General features: G+C 57.9%; 1 protein-coding gene across 14 annotated transcripts in view; it reads right to left on the reverse strand.

Moving 5' to 3' along the window:
• MYO18A (myosin XVIIIA) overlaps window positions 1-21,012 on the reverse strand; it is a 144,026-nt gene that overhangs the window by 68,172 nt on the left and 54,842 nt on the right. For 5 of the 14 annotated variants that reach the window (XM_074974715.1, XM_074974716.1, XM_074974708.1 and 2 more), the window contains 2 exons: window positions 3,039-3,179; window positions 786-848 (listed from right to left, as the gene is read on the reverse strand). The exons of 3 other annotated variants lie outside the window; for them this stretch is intronic. In XM_074974715.1, coding sequence (XP_074830816.1) covers window positions 786-848; window positions 3,039-3,179 — 204 coding nt within the window. Of the gene's footprint in view, window positions 1-785; window positions 849-3,038; window positions 3,180-6,677; window positions 6,756-8,536; window positions 8,591-9,724; window positions 10,442-15,483; window positions 15,540-18,333; window positions 18,415-21,012 lie in introns of those variants that run through there. 6 more of the 14 variants (XM_074974719.1, XM_074974711.1, XM_074974714.1 and 3 more) reach the window with 5 other exon arrangements.

A 21,012-nucleotide genomic window follows, 5' to 3' on the forward strand; every position in this document is an offset into this window, starting at 1 on the left:
CTGGTGCAGCTGGGACAAGCTGAGCATGCGACCCCCTCACAGCAGAAAGAAAGAAAGAGCAGAGCAGGGCAGCGGGGAACACAGTGCATCCTGCAGGGCAGAATGAACCCTGGCCACATGGACACAGGGAAAGTGCAGAGAAGGGACACCCCTAAAGCTCCAAGCCAAGTGAGCAATGTACACAGCCCCCACGCCCTGCACAGGGCACGGAGAGCACAACGTGGCAACTCTGCCAACTGGGACAACACGAACGACACACGGAGTCTCGCCGAGCAACACCCCCACACCCGTGCAAACAGGGCCCCACGTATACAGCCGGAAAACGCAGCAGAGTTCAGCTCTGCAAACAGGCACAGCTCCTTGGAGCTCACGGGACAGAACTGTCGGCCTCACTGGACTGTTGAGCGTGGGCCACAGGGGAGGACAAGGGGTCAGGATATTTGACAAAGCTGCCCAACAGCAGGCTCTGCTGGGTGGAGGAGTCATCCCAAGGGCAGGCCCCAACCCTGGAGTCACTGGACAAGGCCATGGGCCTTCAGGGAGCAGCCCCAGGCTGGCCTGTGGAGAGTGGATTGGATGGGCCCAGGGGGCTTTTCCAGCTGTCCTGGCTAAGACCTTGTCCCACCAACGAGCTCAGCAAACATGCAGGGCAAAGGCCTCATGCAAACAGAAAGAGGGAGAGCAACACTCCAGCAAACAAACAAGGCATTCATCCCCCCCACCTCCCAGCATCAAGCAAATTCACAGATACTCGCGAAAACGTTAATGTGGTCAAGCAGCCAGACCTGAGGCAGGGATGCAGTGGAGGCTGGGCCAAACATGGCTGCTGGGGCATCGTCCGCCTGTCCCTATTGAGGCCGATGGGGAAGCAAGGTGTAAAGGGTTAACGTCCTCTCCCCCCAGGGGAAGGCGCAAAGAGCAGGGAAAGCCGCTATGAAAAGCGAATGGAGGTGAATGGGACAAAACCTGCCAACCATGCAAAGGGGGGCCAGTGACACCGCGTCTCTCCCGACCCTTCGGCACGCTGTCAGCACTTCCCCCAGGCACCCCCTGCCATGCCGCAGGAGGGGCGGCTGCTCCTGAAGGAGAGTTTCCGGTGCCCACGCTGCACTCAGGGTAGGGCTGTGGGCAGGGTGGCAGTGCCCTGTGTCCTGCAGCCCCCACCCACAGCTCTCCTGCTCCTGGGCTGCTCTGAGGGTCACAATTAACAACAGTGCCTGCATTTCCCAGCCTGCCCCCCAAGCGCTTTGCAGAGCTGGGCCTCTGAAGAGAGGCCACTGACCTGCCCACGCTCACCCAAGGAGTAAGTGGCAGACCTGGAATGCTGTCTCCCAGGGCTGGGCCTTGACCTCAGTGCTCTGCCCCACTACATGGGAGACCTGGGGACAATACCCCTCTGGCCTGGGAGGGGTGGGACCCCTCCTCCCTGCGTTGCTGTGCCCCCCAGCTATCCAATCCACAAGCAGCTGGGAAAACGAGGAGCCAGTGGGAAGGAGGGTCCCACCTAGGCTAACAGGCAGGCTACCCAGACGTCGGGCGTTGGGGAGGAAGCGAGAAAATGGACATGTTCTCCAGCACACGGAGGAACCCTCACCCCCTACTCAGAAGGGTGAATGGGACCCCTCAGCAATGCACAGTTTCTTGCTCCCCAAAAGCAGCTGCGCGCATGTCTGGGAGCGAACGTCACGGAGAGTCCAGCGTGGCGGCTGACACGGCCAGGACACGCACAGCCCAGCGCCCTGAGAGCTGCGGACCCCGCCCGTCCCCAGGTGACTGCACAGAGCAGAGCCCACTGGAGCTGGGTGATGCAGGTTTCACTGCTGGCCAGCAGGTGGAGACAGAGACTGCACCTAAGCCAAGAGGCTCTCGAGTGCCCATTTACCTGCCAGCCTGGCCCAGGCCTGGCCCGGGAATGGATCCTGCCCTCCCTCGCCCCGTCTACAGCAGGCCGCTGGGTTCGTCAGACCAGCCCTGGCTCGGGAACCTCATCCACACTCAGGCATTTGCAGCCTTCGGGACACCAGAGCTGACGCAAGTCCCCACTGGAGGTCTGGGGGAGTTTACGGCCCATAGCAGTCTGCTGCTCAGCCTGGCCCTTCCCCTTTGGGCGTTTGCAGCCCCAGGTCGATACAAGGAGCAGGCCAAGTGGTGGCACCAGTACATTCGAGAGGCAGCCTACTCAGTACACAGGGCCTATGGCTAGGAGTCAGGACTCCTGGGTTCTCTTGTCAGCTCGGCCACTGACTCGCTGAGTGACCTGGGCCAGCTCCAAGCCGTGCCGGTGGTTCTGACCCCCTTGGAGAAGCGCTCTGTGACATGGGGACGGACAGCCGGCAAGGGTGCGGTGTCCTTCGTCCCACTCACTGTTAGCAGGCGAGGACCTGACTGCTGCCCGAACGCAGCCTTCTGCTGGGACAGAGTTAACAGCCGCTCATGGTCCTCTTGCCTGAGACTGTCCCCATGCCGCACTGATCTGCACATCTGTCCTCTGCCGCCAGACAGCACCAGGACTGCACTCCGCAAGCTCACGGGCACCATCCCGGTGCAGAGCTCCCACCTCCTGCTTTCCCAGTGGGAAGGGAGGGAATAACTCCAACCCCAAGGCAACTCCTGCACAGAGGTGAACAAGTCAGTCTGCAGCCAGGAAGCCCATGTGCCACTGGTCTGAGGGAGCCCCACACCAGCTGCTCTAGAAGCTTGGGGAAGCCAGCGGTCAGCGGCTCTGGCCAACGCAGCCTCCCACTGCTGGGAGCTGGGCGGCCTGTTCCCTGCCCCGTCGTATGCAGCCTCCCACTGCTGGGAGCTAGGCGACCTGTTCTTCGCCCCACACACGCTTGCCTGGCTACGAGGAGGAAAGTCCCAAGGCCAGAGGAAATACAGCTCATTAGTGACACACGAGACCCTGCCCGCAGGGGGGTGACTTGGGATTACTCCAGAATGGCCTCGGAGCAGGTCTAGTCTCGCACAATGGCATGAATGAGCGGGACAGAGACCCAGACGGGGCAGGCTGGAGATGGGAGAGGTGAAGAAAGCCTTACACTCCAGCATGAGGCGCGTGCACAGACACCAGCCCAGAGGCAGACAGACGACGGTGGAAGGTCACTGGTGGAAGCAGAGAGCTCCTGTGGGCAGGGGTACAGTACCTGACTCTGTGCTGACGGGGAGGCCACAGGCTCCAGCTAATGGCAGCAAGGCAAGAAGGGGAAAAAGGAGAAGAAAGAGGGTGAGATAAGCAAAGAATTGAAGGAAACTCATCCCAGCCAGTGATCCCAAACAGAGCAGGTGTGCGACTGCCCGGGCCAAAACCCCACATCAACATCCAACCATGCGCTGCTCAAACCAACTGCTTCCCCATGGCTCGGGGACAACCACCACCCTTGTCAGGCCAGTGGGGCCATCACTCTCCCAGCAAGGCCACTCTCAGAGCCAGCCAGCTTCTGCCCGGTACCTCGCACAGGCTTCGGCATACACAAAGGAACTGCACGGCTGTCTCAACGGAGCCTGGCCTCCAAGCCAAAGCAGAAGTCGCAGCTGCCAGCTCTGCTCCCTGATGACAAAACCCCTCGGCCTAACTGCTAATCGCCTGGTACAACAAGGATGTGATGCTGGGCTGGGTCTGACCTCAGGGACTGCAGCCTGCATCACAGAGCAACCCTGCCCTGGCCCTTTAAAACCCCCATCCTGCAGGGTGAAATCCGTGGCCTGACAGCTGTCTGAGCCTTCCCCTACTGCAGGCCAGGTTGGATTTCCAAGAGCCAGTGCTGCAGAGTGGACCCAACAAAGCTAGCCCACCTCTGACTCCAGCTAGCCACCAGCCTCGCTGCTGGGCGGCCCAAAGCTCTCTCCTGGAGGAGGGTGGAGGAAGCAGGCCACCCCACTGGTAATCAATGGCCCTGCTACTAATGGAAACACTCCTGGTGCTGACCGTGCCCCGCCCCAAGCCGGAGCCCCAGGGAGCTCACAGAAAGCTAGCGACATTGGCCTTTCCACGGAGGGCTGCTCACCAGGGCCAGTACCAACAGGAACAAGTTTAACACTCGACTGACTGCGGACCTTACTGACTCTGGGATGCACCCGCGGGCTGCGCTGCTTGCTTGCCAGCAGCCCAAAGGCCAGCCTGGAGTAAACCGAAGTGAGTAACTGCGGCCGCTGTCCTCCTCCTCAGGGAGTGCCGCCCGGCTCCCGGACCCAGCGTGCCATGCTCACTCGCCCTCCAGCAGCAGAGGGGCCAGCAGTCCATTGGGGGCAACAGGCATGGGCTGCCCCTTGGGCACCGGAGGGGTGGCACACTTCCTCCTCCAGACTCAGAGCGCCAGCAGCCTCACCCCAGCGTTACTCTTCCCTGTGTGGAGTGAGTCTGCCTGGCCACGGCCTCTCCCCGATGCTCAGGTAACTCCCACCCCACGGAGACAGAGGAGAGGGTCCAGTGGCCCAGGACCCATGTGTCACGGAGTCCCTGGGCGATGCTCTGGAACTGCTCCCTACGAAGCCAGGCAGGACTCTGGGGAAGTCGCCTTTCTGGGAGCAGCCTGTCTGCAGGACACACAGCTCACACAGCTTCCACCTTCCTGGGTCTGACCTCGGAGCATTCAGCATCCTCTGCCCCTCCGTGCGCTTCCCACAGCGAGTCCGCCCAGGCAGGCTCCTGGGGAAGCCAGAGGGTCCTGCCCCCCAACTTCGCAGTCAGACGGGACTCTCAGCCAGCCAGTAAAACAGAAGGTTTATTAGACGACAGGAACATGGTCTAAAACAGAGCTTGTAGGTGCAGAGAACAGGACCCCTCAGCTGGGTCCATTTTGGGGGGCAGTGAGCCAGACAACCACGTCTGCCCTTCACTCCATGTCTCCAGCCAGCCCCAAACTGAAACTCCCTCCAGCCCCTCCTCCTCGGGGCTTTGTCCCTTTCCGGGGCCAGGAGGTCACCGGATTCCTTTGTTCTCCAACCCTTTAGCTCTCACCTTGCAGGGGGGAAGGGCCCTGGCCATCAGATGCTAGGAAACAGGGTGTCAGCCATTCTCTGGGTCCAGACCCCTGCACACACCTGCCCTCTAGGGCTCTGCAACGATCATACACCCTTACCCCACCCCCTAGACACTTAAGAACTGCCTAGGGGAAACTGAGGCACCCCCACACTATTCAGAGAAAACATTAAGAACAGTCCCGTTTCATCACACCCTGTCGGGACATCCCCTGCTGCGCTCTGGGACACTTGCCCCACCCACCACAGGTGCAGCAGTTAGTCCACAGCAGGCAGCTGCGGCACTCGAGAGAAAGCACAGGAAGCATACGGGGGCCTCTCCTGCATGCCGTGCCAGGATGAAAGGGAATGGCAGGCCCCTGCACACATCCTCCTATGGGCAGTAATACTGGTAAGGGATAGAAGAGGGGTGTCCTCAGAGAACAGAGCACACACCGCTCCTACCCTGCCTGCTAGACAAGCACCCCTTAACCCCTGGGCTGTGCACCCCCGGACTTGTTATTGCAGGGTAACTGGTGCTGATACATATTTTAAACAGCAGGGAAAATGGTTTTTGTGGAAGAGAATCCTGTGACCTCTGCAGCCAGGTGTGGGGGGCAAGGGAGGGATTTGATCAAACCAGGGAGTTCCAACACACGTCACTTTGTGTCTCTAAATCTGAGAGCCGAGATGTGACAAAGTGGGACTGTTCTTAATGTTTCCTCTGAATACTGTAGGGGTGCCTCGGTTTCCCCTAGGCATTTCTTAAGACTCTAGGGGGTGGAATAAGGGGGTGTAATTGTTGAGGAGCAAAGGGCCAATGTACATAAATGACCGGCACTCTGTCTCCTGGCAACTGATGGCCTGGGCCCTTCCCCCCTGCAAGGTGAGAGCTAAAGGGTTGGAGAACAAAGGAATCCGGTGACCTCCTGGCCCCGGAAAGGGACAAAGCCCAGAGGAGGAGGGGCTGGAGGGAGTTTCAGTTTGGGGCTGGCTGGAGACATGGAGTGAAATGCAGACGTGGTTGTCTGGCTCACTGCCCCCCAAAATGGACCCAGCTGAGGGGTCCTGTTCTCTGTACCTACAAGCTCTGTGTTAGACCATGTTCCTGTCGTCTAATAAACTTCTGTTTTACTGGCTGGCTGGCAGTCCCGTCTGACTGCGGAGTTGGGGGGCAGGACCCTCTGGCTTCCCCAGCTGTGGGAAGCGCACGGAGGGGCAGAGGAGGCTGAATGCTCCGAGGTCAGACCCAGGAAGGTGGAAGCCGGGTGAGCTGTGTGTCCTGAAGACAGGCTGCTCACAGAGAGGAGACTTCCCCAGAGTCCTGCCTGGCTTCGTAGGGAGCAGTTCCAGAGCATCGCCCGGGGACTCCGTGACACGAGGTTTCTCGCCAGAAGAGGTACAGCAGCAGCACCCGCAGCCACAGGGGTTAGAAGCTCCTGATGGCTCCCAAATGCCAAGGAGAGGTCTGAGGTGCCTTCCGGCAGCTCCCAGGCGCACGGAAAAGCAAAGGGAGTGATGGGAGCACAGCTCCCAGACCTACACACACACACTGGAGGCACACCGGCGCCCTCCCACACACCAGCCCGCCCACGGAGGCACTCAGAGTCAGAGCTGCTCACGCACACGGGGCAGAAGCAGCGGGGAAGCCATAGCACGCGGGTTGGGACAGCTGAGCGGGTGCATGTACACAGGTATGTAGGAATAACTCCCTGATTTACAGAAGCCATGAAGATCCTCTCCAGCCTTCTGTGAGCTTCCTCCACTGGGGTCAGCTGGGCACTGGGGCCGGCTACAGCCTAAAGGTCAAACCAGCATTAGCGTCACCCTTCGTGCCACTCACTGTCCTGAGCAAAGAAGGCAGCTGGGGAACCACCTGCTGGCAAACTACTGAGGTTCTTTGCCAAAGGCAGGGCTTAGCCTCTGCAGGGCAACTCTCCAGGAGCAGGGGAGTGGGAGGAAGCTGGCCTCCTGGGGCCCTCAGAGCTGGTGACAAATGTAGAGGGAGTGTGTGTTTGCCCCCTCAGTCGCCTGCTGCTGAACAGCATGGGAGTTTGCATGCCCTGCGTGCTGCAGGGACAGGGCTGGGGCAAGGCTCCCCCAGGGAGGTCTCAGCTCCAAGCAGGAACTGCCCCCCAAAGCCCTTTCTCCAGGCCTTCTTCCTCTGGGAAGAGCCGTGGCAGAGCCTGCAGCCAGCACTCCCAAGGGGGATGAAGCTAGGCGCACAGCACTCACAGCTGCCATGGCAAAGGCCTCGCCGTCTGTCCAGACATGGCGCACTGGCCTACCCACCCACACAGGGCACCAAGGGGTCAGCGCTTGCAACGCGCTCCACCAACACTACGAATGAGCTGGGGTTAGCCCTGCTGAGCTCTCACGCTCACCACGCGGCCCGGGGGTCAGCAGGGCTCCTCTTCACTACCAAGGGCTCCACGGCCCTGAGTCCCTGCGTGGGGATCCAACCTGCTGGCTGAGCAGAGGGGACGCTGGACTGGCCACCCACTAGAAGAGGCATGGGTTTGCTGCACTGCTTGGCAGCCACTACGGGCAAGGGGGAAGGGAGGGGGCTGATCCAGCGCTCTCAAAATAGAGAGCAGAGCTCCCTCCCTCAGCAGCGTTCACCCAGCCCGAGGGGCCCGTGGGGGCAGGGTACGGCCAGTCACACCCGGAGAACCAGTGAGCACCACCCAAAAGCTCAGGCCCTGAGGAGGAGGGTGAGTGGCTGTGTGGGGGAGAGGGGCTTGGGGAAGGGGTTCTTGAACACCGCCGTCTCCACTGGTTCCTGTAGCAAGACAGACTTGAACGAGGCTCGCAGCTCCCAGGCCAAGGCACATGGCGGCTCAGGGCTACATTTAACAGCTGCATAGCAAAGGCTTCTTCAGGTTCCCGCAGAGTCTGCGTGTGCTTGAGGGCAGTGATACCACAGCCAAGGGACTGCGCTCGCAAGCAGCAACGCTTCCGCAGAGCCTGACCAGGCAGGCCGGGGCCCGGCACACCTTCCCTCCGGGGCAGAGGCTGGAGCCAGGCACAAGAGCTGCCATGCAGGCAGAGCTGCCAGCCAAAGATCTTGGCTCTCTGGCCATGTTTCACCAAAGCAACTGTCCCAGGAACACTCTAGTTACCGGGGGGGCGGGGGGGACTCGGATCGTACGGAGCAAGGGATGGCATCCCCCCCACAAGAATATGCCCCGGGAAAACCAGCAACACCCAGCTGATAGCAGAGCACTCCCAGGAGCAGGCTACTTCTCAGCCATTCACAAGGAGGGTTTGATTCCCCACTGACCCCAGTCCCTTGCCGCCCCCATCCCCAGCTGCCACTGGAGTCAGCAGAGTGCCCTTTTAAACCTACGCCCAGTGGACACACGTCCAGCCCTCCCCACGCAGCACACCGCCCCGGCACGGCCACCGCCAGGCTGGCACACTCTGCGCCACCCAGCCAAGTCACACTGGGGCACAGTTCTGTACTCCTCAACTAAGAGCTTAGCCAGCTACCGTCCCAGTGACACTGCTCAATGGTGGTCACAAGGCTTTCACGGCCACCGACCTCCCCTGTCCCCAGCTCCCCATCCCAGCAGCTCACCTGCTGGGGGGATCCCTCTGCGGCTCCTGGGGGAGGCAGCTGCTTCTCCGCTGGCTGGGGTTTCTCCGTGGAGCGAGCCGGGTCAGACAGAGACAGGGAAGCTGAGTGACTTGGGTTTGTCCTTAGGAATCCTGGTAAGGAGACCAGGCGAGGGTCCACCCCACGACGCCCGGCCCCACATACGCTGCACAGCACACGTCAGGCCTGCAGACTAACGAACGTTTCACACCACACCGGGCTAGCCCCAAAGGGCCAGGAAGGGGCATGTGGTTAGGACACTGGGCTGGCATGCAGGAGAGACAGGTCAGTTTCCTGGGGCAGAGGGCTCATGGCGGCACGAACAACAGGGCCAAGGGCTCAACACCTTGGGCAGGAAGCAACACCTGATTCTGCAGCGCCCCCTCCTGTCACTCCGGGAGTGGTGATGATGGCTCTGAGAGGGACTGAGGAACTGACTCCCAGACCTTGAGAAATGAACAGCATCCGCAAGAGGTTCCCAGGAAGCCCTGTGGGTGGCAGGGGTGTGCTGCTCGGAGCAAAGATGAAATACTAACTGTCCCTGGTTTGGAGCAGCTGGGGCACCAGCGTCCTGCCCAGGGGCCTGGCTCCCCCAGGCAGATCCCAGAGCAAGCCTGCACCCAAAGTGGGAGCCTGCTCTGCGAACCCCCACTAATGCAGCGCCCTGAGCAGGCTGCTTGGCAAGGAAGGATTGAGCTCTGTCCCTAAAACACAACCCCGAGACTCACTACCAAACAGAGCTGGGAGGGGAAGATCACCGCTGACTGCTGCTGGACCCTATGACCTGCCCAGCAGCCAAAGGGGCTCCTCCTCCAGCCCTGGCCCGCAGGCTAACAGGAGCAAGCCTATGTGTTGGAACAGGTCCAGCAGCACTGACCCAGGCGGAGCAGCACCGGCATGGGGCTGGGAACGCACAGTAGGTTACGGTGAGCAGCTCACGCCATGCACCGTCACCAGACGGCTCCAAGTGGCACGTCCTAGCACTCCTGCGAGGAAAAGCCATGCACTTCTTCAGCTAGGCACAAAGCGTATGATCAGAGCCTGGATGTGTGCTGACATGGACACCACGCTCAGCTCCGCAGCACTCACAGGCAGTGTTAGGAGTGACAGGCCCAGACCACACACCGGTGCCATGCATCACCGGTCTAGACTGCACACACTCATGTGTACCTTGGCTTGCCCCGGAGCAGCTGCTTTCTGAGGTGCCACTTGTGTAGGCTCCACTTTGGTTCCTAAGGGTTGCACCATCTGCTCTTGTTTTGCTTTGGGGTCTGGGGTGGCTACTGGTCCTTCCTCCTCCGCAGGAGATGGGGAACCAGGCTTCTCGGGTTCCTTCCCCACTGGGGGTGTCTTCGGCTCAGGAGGTTTCTCCTCCTCCTGCTTCTCCGCTGGCCTGAGGCGAGGCCTGTGCTGTTTGGTTTTGCCTCGGGACATCAGGCTTCTCAGACCCACCGAGATCTCGTCCTTTGGGCCAGTCTCCTTGGGCTCTGGCTTTGGGGAGGATGCAGGCAATGGAGGTGGAGACACCACCCTCGGTGGCGCCTTCTCTTCCTTCTTGGCTGGCGAAGCTGGCTCAGGAGACTTCACGTCCCTCCCCAGCTCCTTGGTGCTGCCAGAGGCCTCGCCAGGCAGGACTTTGCGCACCACCTTCCGCACCACCCTCACCACTCTCTTCCTGGACAGGCCCTGGCTCTCCTCTCCCAGCGGCTCGGGCTGGGCCAACGAGCCAGGCCTGGATCCTTCCAGGCCGTTCATGGTCTGGGCAGGTGTGTGGGAGGGAGGCTGGTTATCGCCATTGAGCAGAGGCTCTGGGCTCTTCACTCTCTCTGGAGGCTCTGGGCTTCGGGGAGCGGGTGGCTCGTCTTCCCCTGCATTTGGATTTTCTGACTACAGTTACAAATACATGACCACATTACAGGAGGGCATCCCCTTACCACCACACACACACATGCACATGCACACACGCACACAGAGCGGGAGAGAGGACACACAGAAACCTCCCTTCAGCAGCTAACCCAGCTCCAGCCTCCCCTGCCAACCCCGTCAGTGCATCCACATCACAAGTGACACAGACACAGGAGAAGAGTGTTCTGGGCTCCATCCTGCGCCCACTGCCATCAGCACCAGTTCTGCCATGGCTGCAATGGGCACAGGACCGGGCCATGGAGCTACAGATGCTTTGTTTAGTGTTCACAGGTTTCCCAGGCCAAGACAAGCTTGTTCTGAGACTTCGCCATGTGACACGGCTTACAAAGAGCACCGGTAACAAAGCTGCACCCCTCACGCAGTCCAGACCAGCCACTGCTCTGCAGGGTGCTCCCCAAAGACGGGTTTGGAAAAGGAGCCATGGTGGATGGCTCTCTTCATGCACTACTGCTTTGAGCTCTAGCACCAGGGCTAACGGAAACACTCCCAGAAAGTTTCACTACATCTCCAGGTCCAGGCAGGAGATGATGATGTCAATGTGTGACCCTACCTGCTGGAGTGTCTACCACCACAATGCTGGGGGACACCTGAACTTGCAGGTCCAGACTCCACCTCCCTGCAACCGGGGAGAGGGGCACCCGCAGCACAGGGGATGGAGGACAGTTGGTCCCCACCTCCTGCAAGGGCCAGTCTGGTGGGGGGCGGGGGAGAAACCTCTCCCTGCACTATAACTGGAAGAGACAACACCTCCCACCTGTGCCTAGACCGGCAGAGCTCCCTCACTCTGGGCTCAGCTGCTCAAAGCCCCACGTACAGATGGCTGGGGCTCCTGTCTCCATCACGTCAGCATGCAGGATGCACACACAAGTCCTGCACTGGTTGGGGGACTCCTCTCAGAGGATTACGTTGCTGCTAGACTCCAGCGGGACCAGCCCAAGAAGTGGACATTTGAGCTGAACATAATTAATTCAAGGCCTCCGCTGAGACTTTGCATGGTGAAGGAGGTGGCAGAGGTGGGTTCCACCCTGCCCCAACGGTCTGCAGAGAGGCAGGTGGATAAGAAACCTGGGAGCTGCCAATTCCTTGACAAGAAAGATAAACAAAGGGCTTTGAACTAAATCCTGGAGCCAAGTCCTGTGGCGTCAGCTCTGCACCCTGTCGTTAGTGGTGGCTGCAGCAGAAACACCAAATTACTGAGAAACACCCCCAGGCCCAGAGGTCTGCTCTTCCCATCCTGCCAGGCACGAGTGGCTCTCACCCATCCTCCCACACCCAGCATGATCCAGGCTGGGAGAGATGCAAGCAGCAGTGTGTCATAGATCCTGGGCCGATTCAGATCCCACTGGGTGTCTCAGGCTGCTGCCCTAGTCCCGTCTCTGTATGCAGCTTATTTGGTGACACAGCTCGTCCTGTCCACGCCCCTCACCTGTCTCTCATACGCACCTGCCAAGACCTTTGTCTGTCACTCAGCTCTGGGCTTCTCTCCCTGTGAATGATTTACACTAATGGAGCATGTTACTGGTGACAGCAAAATGGATCCCCCAGCATGGCGCTGCCTGCGCTGCCCCTGATCGGCCAGCCCGTTTGATCTCTAGGTCTCCAGCCAGCGGCTGATACTCTGGAGATGTAGGAACAAAGCCAGCTAGAGTCTGCGTCCGGGCTGCTACCATGCGGGGCAGCATCTCACCACCCCACTGCAGCTTTCTTTTCCCTAACTGCTGCCAGTAATGCCCCACCGCTCAAAGCTGAGCACTCAGAAAAGCCTCTCCAGCCGTGTCCAGGAAGCTGCACTCTCCATTTAGCTTTCTCTTTCAAAGGTGGGGGGGGGGGGGGGGGAATGATCCACCTGGCCAGCAGGTTTGGAACAGCAGCCGGGGTTCTGCAGCATGTTCACACGCTCAGCAATTCGCCCTGCAAATCGGTGCCCCACTAACAGGGCAAGCCTTGGAATTTCCTTCCCTGTTCATTTACCATCGTGTATGACGTTACTCCTCCTGCAAACCACACGAGAACCTTTTATCGACCCCCAGACAATCCCGTCCCCCAACGCTCCATTAAAGCCAACCCAGGAAAGAGGAGATGTGCTGAAGGTGGAAAGAGACCAGCAGGCAGCAGAGCACCTGTCTGAGTAAGCAGCCAAGCCCCCAACGGGTTAACCTTGCACAGCAGGTGGTGACAAAATCCAGGTTAAAGAGACTGGATCAGTCCCAGCCCACGTGTGTGTCACCGCTTCTAGACAGAGAGGGTCGCACACTGGTGAGATGTGAAGCAGAGATAAATACGTTAGACTTGCAATCTAGCCTCCTTAACATACTGCACTGCAGCACAACCTGCCTTGAGAAACACTCTGCAGCAAGTTGACCGGCAAGGCAAAGCACTCACAAAACCAGCCTCTCCGGGGGTGTCCACTGTGCACTTCACTCCCCACCCCACAGGGCACTGCCCCAGGCCCCGGCAGGCAGGACAGAGGCCCACAGCAGAAGGCATTCAGAGGGAACATGGCTTATGACAGGTAAAGTGAGGCAGGTGACGGACCCCTGCTCCTCTCTTGTGCACTGTGCTGCTCTGGAGAGCAGCTCCCAAGAAAGCCAGCTCAGCTTGGCGCCCATGGGAAATGCTGTGGCATTTGTTTCGGGCTGAGCTGGATGGGCCATGACTGCAAATACCTTACGGGCAAACTCCTCCCTGGCAAGGAACAGGGATCCCCTGGAAAGGCAAGCCTTGTCCCACAGCCCCTGGACCCGGCGGCGATCGGGTGGCCGGTCTGTGCCGAGTGGCTGCCAGCCAGCCCTCTTGTCAGCTGGGGAAGAGCAAGCACGCAGAGGAGCTCCCAAAGGGTCAGCCGGCAGCAGCCCACATGGGATCAACGTTCCCAGCGCCAGAGACGTGCCTGCTGATACCGCATCAATCGAGATGTTCGCTGATTAACGCCACTGAAGTGAGAGGTGACACGGCTGGGTGTCAGAGGGGCAGCATCTCCACAGGTCCACTACCGCAGCCTGCGCTCTGTGTCTGAACAGCAGGATGGCTCTCTGGACATGGGACTGGAGGACAGGAGGCTGCACGCAGCCCAATCTGTCAGTCATGCAGATTGGTGATGATGCTGTATGGATCTTTCTGTAAAGTCACTTTTATAGCAATACAGTCCCAGCAAGACGAGCTGGGACTTTGGTAAGATTACCGCTTTACCAGCACTGTTTGTCATTTCTTTCCTCCGGTTTTGCTAACCACCAATATACAGGAATCACTTGATCCACCTCTGGAATTCAGCCATCTCTGGGGAGGAGCCAGGCAGCTCGTGCCCACAACAGAGGAAAGAAAGGAAAGTTTGGTGTGGGGACAGGAGGCAGCAGAAGGACACTGATGGATCATGTCCCAGGACCTTTACTAGCCCTGCACAGCAGAGCAAGCCTGGGCTCTCAAGGGTGCATGTGAAAGACCATCCCAATAACCTGCCACCACTCCATGGATAAGCCTGGCAAGGAGCACAGAGCAACCCTGCTGGGAGGTGAACCACTGCTTCTGAGCCTTAGTGCAACAACCAGCCATCTCCTCAAGTCAGCTGATGCACCCTTCTTCAGCTCCACCCTCATTAGCACAGAGAGATCTGCCCCCAGCCCCTGGGGGTCAGCATCCTACAGGCAGAATGACATGACAACCTGCTCAGCGACCACTTCTGCCTGCATCTCATGCTCAGCCAATCAAATCCCGTCCTACTTCCATCCCGTCTCCGAGATAACCAGCCCGCAGCCACAGAATCACACTCCCTGACCCCCAATAAGCAAGGCACTAGGTTAGGGGTGCAGGCTGGCCTGATGGCTCAGAGCAGCACGTGGCAGGGCAGCCTGGGCACCGCCACATGGGATTCACCCCAGAACCACTGCAGAGCCTCTCCACAGGCCTCTCTGACCTACCCAGGGTTGTGAAAAGCTGCCCACAGATGGAGCTGCACCCAGCTGTCACGGAGTCCCTGGGCAATGCTCTGGAACTGCTCCCTACAAAGCCAGGCAGGACTCTGGGGAAGTCTCCTCTCTGGGAGCAGCCTTTCTGCAGGACACAAAGCTCACACAGCTTCCACCTTCCTGGGTCTGACCTCGGAGCATTCAGCATCCTCTGTCCCTCCGTGCGCTTCCCACAGCGAGTCCGCCCAGCCAGGGCTCCTGGGGAAGCCAGAGGGTCCTGCCCCCCAACTCCGCAGTCAGACGGGACTCCCAGCCAGCCAGTAAAACAGAAGGTTTATTAGACGACAGGAACATGGTCTAAAACAGAGCTTGTAGGTGCAGAGAACAGGACCTCTCAGCTGGGTCCATTTTGGGGGACAGTGAGCCAGACAACCACGTCTGCACTTCACTCCATGTCCCAGCCAGCCCCAAAATAAAACTCCCTCCAGCCCCTCCTCCTCTGGGCTTTGTCCCTTTCCCGGGCCAGGAGGGCACCTGATTCCTTTGTTCTCCAACCCTTTAGCTCCCACCATCTCATCAGTTGCCAGGAAACAGGGTGTTGGCCATTCTCTGTGTCCAGACCCCTGCACACACCTGCCCTCTAGGGCTCTGCAACGATCATACACCCTTACCCCACCACCTAGATACTTAAGAACTGTCTAGGGGAAACTGAGGCACCCCCACACTGTTCAGAGGAACCATTAAAAACAGTCCCACTTCGTCACACCAGCCCACTGGGCCTGGGAACAGCAGCTTCCTCCTCACTGGAGGAATCCCACCCTCTGAAAGGAAAAACAGCAGCAGCGGCTTTGCTGAACCAGAGGCTCACCACCTTGGATGGGTAACGTCCCAGAGCCAGAAGCAGCACGCCACCCTGAGGCCACTTCTTTGATGCCAACCATGCTAGTACCAGCCCGAAGAGCAAGCTGTCTGTTAAGCAGAGTTGGTCCGGTACCTGCCGTCAATGGCCTTTGGGTCTCAAAGGAGGTTGTCTGGGCCTGTGAGTTAGCACAAGTTGGATGCAACACTCAAAGCTAGCCCCCCGATCCCACAGACACTTACTGCCCCATCCTCTTTCCCAGTTCTTTTCACAGATAAAAGTTTGTCCTCATCCTTAACCTGAGGGATAAACAGAGAAGAGGGGCACATTTCAGTCAGAACTCTCAAAGGGACTTCCAGACTCTCTCTCTCACACACTTTCCATTAGCACTTTCTGAGCACACGAGCGTGGCTGAGATCAGAGCTGGGGGGTGGTGCGGCTGCTTCCAGAGGCTTCAGCTTAGGCTGCTCCCATTCTTGTGCAATTCACTGCTGCGACCACAAGAGTTCAAGCAGAAGCAGGAAGCTCACCACTGCAGGACGCTGGGGCAAACAGCTTGGTAAGGTTCAAAGATGACAAGAGTTATGAAACCAGGAGTAGCATTAGCAGATATATTAGCATGAAGAAAGTTACAAGGACGACTGATACTCATGCTTCAGAGCAAATAGGGTTTGCTTGTGGGGCTTAGGAAGCAACAGCCACCCAAGGGACGCCATTAGACAATGGAGTGTGTTATGGGGGAACTTGTGTGCCTTCCTCTGAAGTATGAGGCATAGGCCACGGCAAAGCCAGGGACCCCGAAGGTGCATTCAGTACACAGTAAAGCTTATGGCTTCCCTTACATTCACAAGCATTGGAGACGAATGCAAAAAATGTTTCCCAATTATTTCAAAATCAAAAACCTCACCGAGCCTGCTGAGGGGGAGAAAGTAGAGAAGACATTGAAACACTCCTCCGGCATGGCTTTATAACACCCCTCCGCCTAGGAGGCTCAGCTGCCCGAGGTCAGCTACATGCCGACATGCTCCATAGCTCACAGCAGCTAAGCTCCGTCAAACAGGAGGGACTGAATTTGCAGTTGGTGACCTGGCTGGCAACTAAAGCCCCATTTCCCCTCCCCAGGAGGGTTTCTATCTTTCTGCTTGTTACTCAGTTTAGCTCTGACAACTGAGCTAAACTGAGTAACAAATGAAAAGCCAAGTGCTCAGATAAGGAAAGTGACCTGGCTTGGGGCGAGGTGCCCCTGCTCTTACCACATCAGACAACAGACTGCATGTTAAACGTCATCAGCTAATCTCTCCAGCAGCCGGCCTTTTGGGAAGCGCTGGTGAATATAAGCACACGCCTTTGCCCGCCCTGGAAAATTCCAGGGAAAGCAAGCGGTGACCAGGGCTTCTTTAAACCTGGCAGTGCTCTGAAAAGGCCTCTCTACAATAGAGGATAGACTAATAGGGAAGAAATTTTTCTTGGCCTGTGTGGTTGTGCCCTGCACTGCGTTAGCAACAAGGGGTCCCTGGCAGCAGGAAGCACAGCAACTCCCCAATCAATAGCTGATCTCTAGTCAGGGCAAGCCATCGCCCAAGATACGCCATCTTAACTGGGAACCCAATTACGGGCCTGATCCAAAATTCACTGAAAACCATGGAACAACTCCCATGGACTTCACTGGTTCTAGGATCAGACCCTAAGAGAGGCCATTAGAACAGAAAGCAGTGGGAAAAGCCTTCACATGAAATACAGTATTAGAGTTACAGAGTCAATAGTCCCTGCATTCGGCTGTTTCTCCTTGAAGCCTACCTAACCCCTGTGCCCCAGCTGAATGCATCCCCAGGAAGTGGGATTTCAGCTATTCCCATCCCTGTTGAGCAGCATTCACAGCTGACTGCTGTCCCCCAGCTTTAGCTGAGGGAAATACAGTCTCCCCCCCCCCCCCCCCCCGACATGAAGCAAGTGGCAACGGTTAGAATTAAACGTGGTTAGGAACATCTTCTGTGAAAACCGTCAGTCACAAGCGGGCCTCTGGCGGCATTAGTAATTCACCCACTCAGGCCATGCATTAGTAACCTCTCCTTGGGGTAATCCCCCAATACCATGGTACAAGGGGGAACTCAGCCCCCCCATACACAGCTACTGTAAAACTTGGGTTTCAGGATGTAACAGGCTTCAGTGTCTCACCATTTCACTGCTTCCAGTGCACCCAGCCTCTCAGCCAGCGAAGCCATGGCTCCCACACTGCACTCGGGCCCCCAGGGACCGGTGCTTTCCGGATCAGGAGCTATGACTACACCTTGGGAAGCTTCTCCGAAGCATTTAAACACCACCCCAAGGAGATCCCCACCCAGGAGCTCAGCAACTGAATTTAGATTCAGCTTGACTCATGGTACAAAAGAAGTCTCACAAGCTGAGGTCAGTGCACAGATGGGAATCCTTCCTCACCAGCTTGGGTTACTGCTGGCACTTGAGAGTACAGCTCAGCCCCCGCTACCCCAACAATGGCTCACGCTGGCTTGGGCATTGCTCCTGCACATGTCACTCCAGAGCGTCAAAGCCACTTCATTTGCAAGAGTGAAGGACCGCACAGCAGCTGTGGGCTCTCCTCTTTGCCTCCCTGCACAGACCCCAAAGCCAAGGTTACAGTAATGTTCTTGTAACACAGCTGGACCAGGAGCCCAGATGTTAGTGCTCCTTAACACGGGTTATTTACCAGGCAGATGTTAATGATGGGGGGGCAGCTCCCAGTTTGCTCAGTTCACAAGGGGGGAATTTGGCCCCTGTGCAGAGGACATCCCTGAAATCCCATGTCAGGCCTTGTGCTGGCCCACTGCACTGGGGGAATTGCATCCAAGGTGAGCAGCACATTGCACCAGGCAGAAACTTTCAAACAGCTGTTGCAAACAAGGGCCGGACGTGCACGCTGCGTTGCTGTGCCCACCCCGCCCAGCCCCCACTGCGAGCAAGGGGGGACTCCTCATCCCGAACGCTCCCCAAACTGGGCAAACTAGGAGCAGCTTCCTGGTAACATGCTGTCTGCTGGGCACACAAACTGCACAAAGGCCGAGCATGGCAGGGGCGGCAAACACAAGCGAGACTTCCCTTTTGTTCCCAGAATGCAAACCGTGAAGAAAAGGCCATGGCGACGTCACAGGGAGCTGGAACCGGAACAGCTGCCCTGACTGGGAGGAAGAGAGGGGAGAGGTGAAACTTACGTTCAAGCGATGATCTTGCTTCTTCCTAGAAAGGAATGATGGGCCAGGCACATGGCCATTCAGCAGGGGTGCTGGGCCATGCCTGGGGTGCGTACGGGAGTAAGACAGGGAAAGGGGGAAGCTCTCCAAGGAAATTTAAAAACAACAAATTCTGTAAAATGAGGGATGTTACAAGACGGAGGCACGAGAACAGAGCCGGACTGAACGCTCTCACACGGGGAGAGCAGCCAGTCAGAGAACCAAACCTCAGCCATGTCTCCAGACAGCAGCTCGCAGCAAAGACTCAATTGGGAGATAGGAAAACAGAAGAAAACCTGTTAATTAGCCAAAAGCTGCTCCTGCCCTTGATGTTTTCAGCACCAGCTTTCCAGGAGAACAGCAGCACAAGACAAGCCCAGTCGTCAGGGTTCAGCGGCTGGTATCGCTCCACGTTCCAGCAGGAACCCCGGCACTCACATGCATATCTACCCCGAGGAGTTACTGGGATTTAAGCAGCAACTCTACGTAAAGCATAAACACAAGGCAGACATACCAAGTGCCCCCATTACGCCCTCTAGGACTAGGGTAGGGTCACTGCTTCCCCTCCTGATCGGTCACGGATTGAGGGGAGAGGCGCGCAGCCTGCCAACTCTTACATACAGCTCTGGCCTTTGGCAAAGAGGAGAAATTGCGCTGTGTAAAATAGAGAGCGCAGCATTTACACTGGCTACACAGCGGTAAGGCAAATTCCCGAGGATACAACTCAGCCCAGAGTCCAGCAGCTCAAGAAAGTCTGGCTTCTCCAGCGCCTGGAGAGGAAACAAGCATCCTAGATGAACTACGCCCTTTCCTTTTTATCACTAACATGTGGCACCTTCAGTGTGCACAGGGCTACGCTTGCCCCAGAGAGCTCACAGCCCTGGATGTACAATACCAAGCAACACAATGGAGCGAATACACACACACACAGGGTCACTCTCACTGATTTCCCCCACAGTACTAGCACACAGCTGATAACGTGCAGCCATGCTGTGTGGCACTAGCCACCCCCATGAGCTATACCTGTCCTGACAAGGAACCATCTCTCCATTCAAACCACAAGCACAGAAATCAACAATGGAGTAAGCTAACGCCAGCATTTTGCCCCATGTGTCCAATTACACCTGTGTCACGGAGCGTGGGGGAGTCTGGGGCCTGCACCCCTCTTCCTGGGATTCACTGTGACTCTCAGCCAGCCAGTAAAATGGAACGTTTATTGGACAACAGGAACACAGTCCAAAACAGAGCTTGTGGGTACAACCAGGACCCCTCAAGTCAAGTCCTTCTGGGGGAGCAGGGAGCTTAGACCCCAGCCCTGGGGTTCCCTGCGTTCCTCCACCCAGCACCAGACTGAAACTAAACCCCCCCCAGCAGGCTCTCTCCTGCAGCCTTTGTCCACCTTCCCGGGCAGAGGTGTTACCTCCCCATCCCCCTCCTGGCTCAGGTTACAGGCTCTCAGGTCTCCCATCCCCAGTGAAACGCCCCTGCCACATTCCCAGGTCAACACTCCCCCCTCCCTGCCACGTCACATCTCTCCCCCCTTTGAGACTGAACTGAGCGGGGTCACTCTGACCAGTGACCTGGGGAAGTTCAGGGCCCCCTCTGCGGGGCAACGCATCCGCTATCATGTTGGCACTTCCCTTCACGTGGACCACGTCCATGTCATACTCCTGCAGGAGCAGGCTCCACCTCAGGAGGTTGGCGTTGGCTCCTTTCATCTGGTGCAGCCAGGTCAGGGGAGAGTGGTCGGTGTACATGGTGAAGTGTCGCCCGAAGAGATAGGGCTCTAGTTTCTTGAGGGCCCACACCATGGCCAGGCACTCCTTCTCGATGGCCGCGTAGTGTTGCTCCCGGGGTAGCAGCTTCTTGCTCAGGTACATGATGGGGTGTCTCTCCCCCTTTTCATCCTCCTGCATTAACACCGCCCCCAGTCCCGTGGCTGAGGCGTCGGTGAACACCATAAAGGGTTTGTCAAAGTCTGGGTTTCCCAGAACTGGGCCACTGACCAGAGCCTCCTTCAGTGCCCGGAAAGCCTCCTGGCACTGCTCGGTCCAGACCACCTTGTCTGGCTTCCCCTTCTTGCATAGCTCGGTGATGGGGGTGGCTATTGCACTAAAGCAGGGCACAAACCTTCGGTAGTATCCTGCCAACCCAATAAAGGCTTGGACCTGCTTTTTGGTGTGGGGAGCGGGCCAGTCTCTGATCACCTCCACCTTAGCTGGTTCCGGCTTTAGGTGGCCGCTCCCCACCTGATGGCCCAGGTAAGATACTTCAGCCATCCCCACCTTGCACTTCTCCGCTTTTACAGTCAGCCCAGCCCCCTGGAGTCGGTCCAGCACTTGTCTAACCTGGGACACGTGGTCCTCCCAGGTCTGGCTAAAGACACAGATGTCATCAATATACGCCACGGCAAAACTCTCCATCCCCCTCAGTAGCTGATCCACCAGGCGCTGGAAGGTGGCCGGCGCTCCCTTGAGGCCGAAAGGCAGGGTCAGGAACTCAGAGCCCCAGAGGGGTGATAAAGGCTGATTTCAGCTGGACATCTGC

Source organism: Natator depressus, chromosome 17 (assembly GCF_965152275.1).
Source record: "Natator depressus isolate rNatDep1 chromosome 17, rNatDep2.hap1, whole genome shotgun sequence".
Lineage (NCBI taxonomy): Eukaryota > Metazoa > Chordata > Testudines > Cheloniidae > Natator > Natator depressus.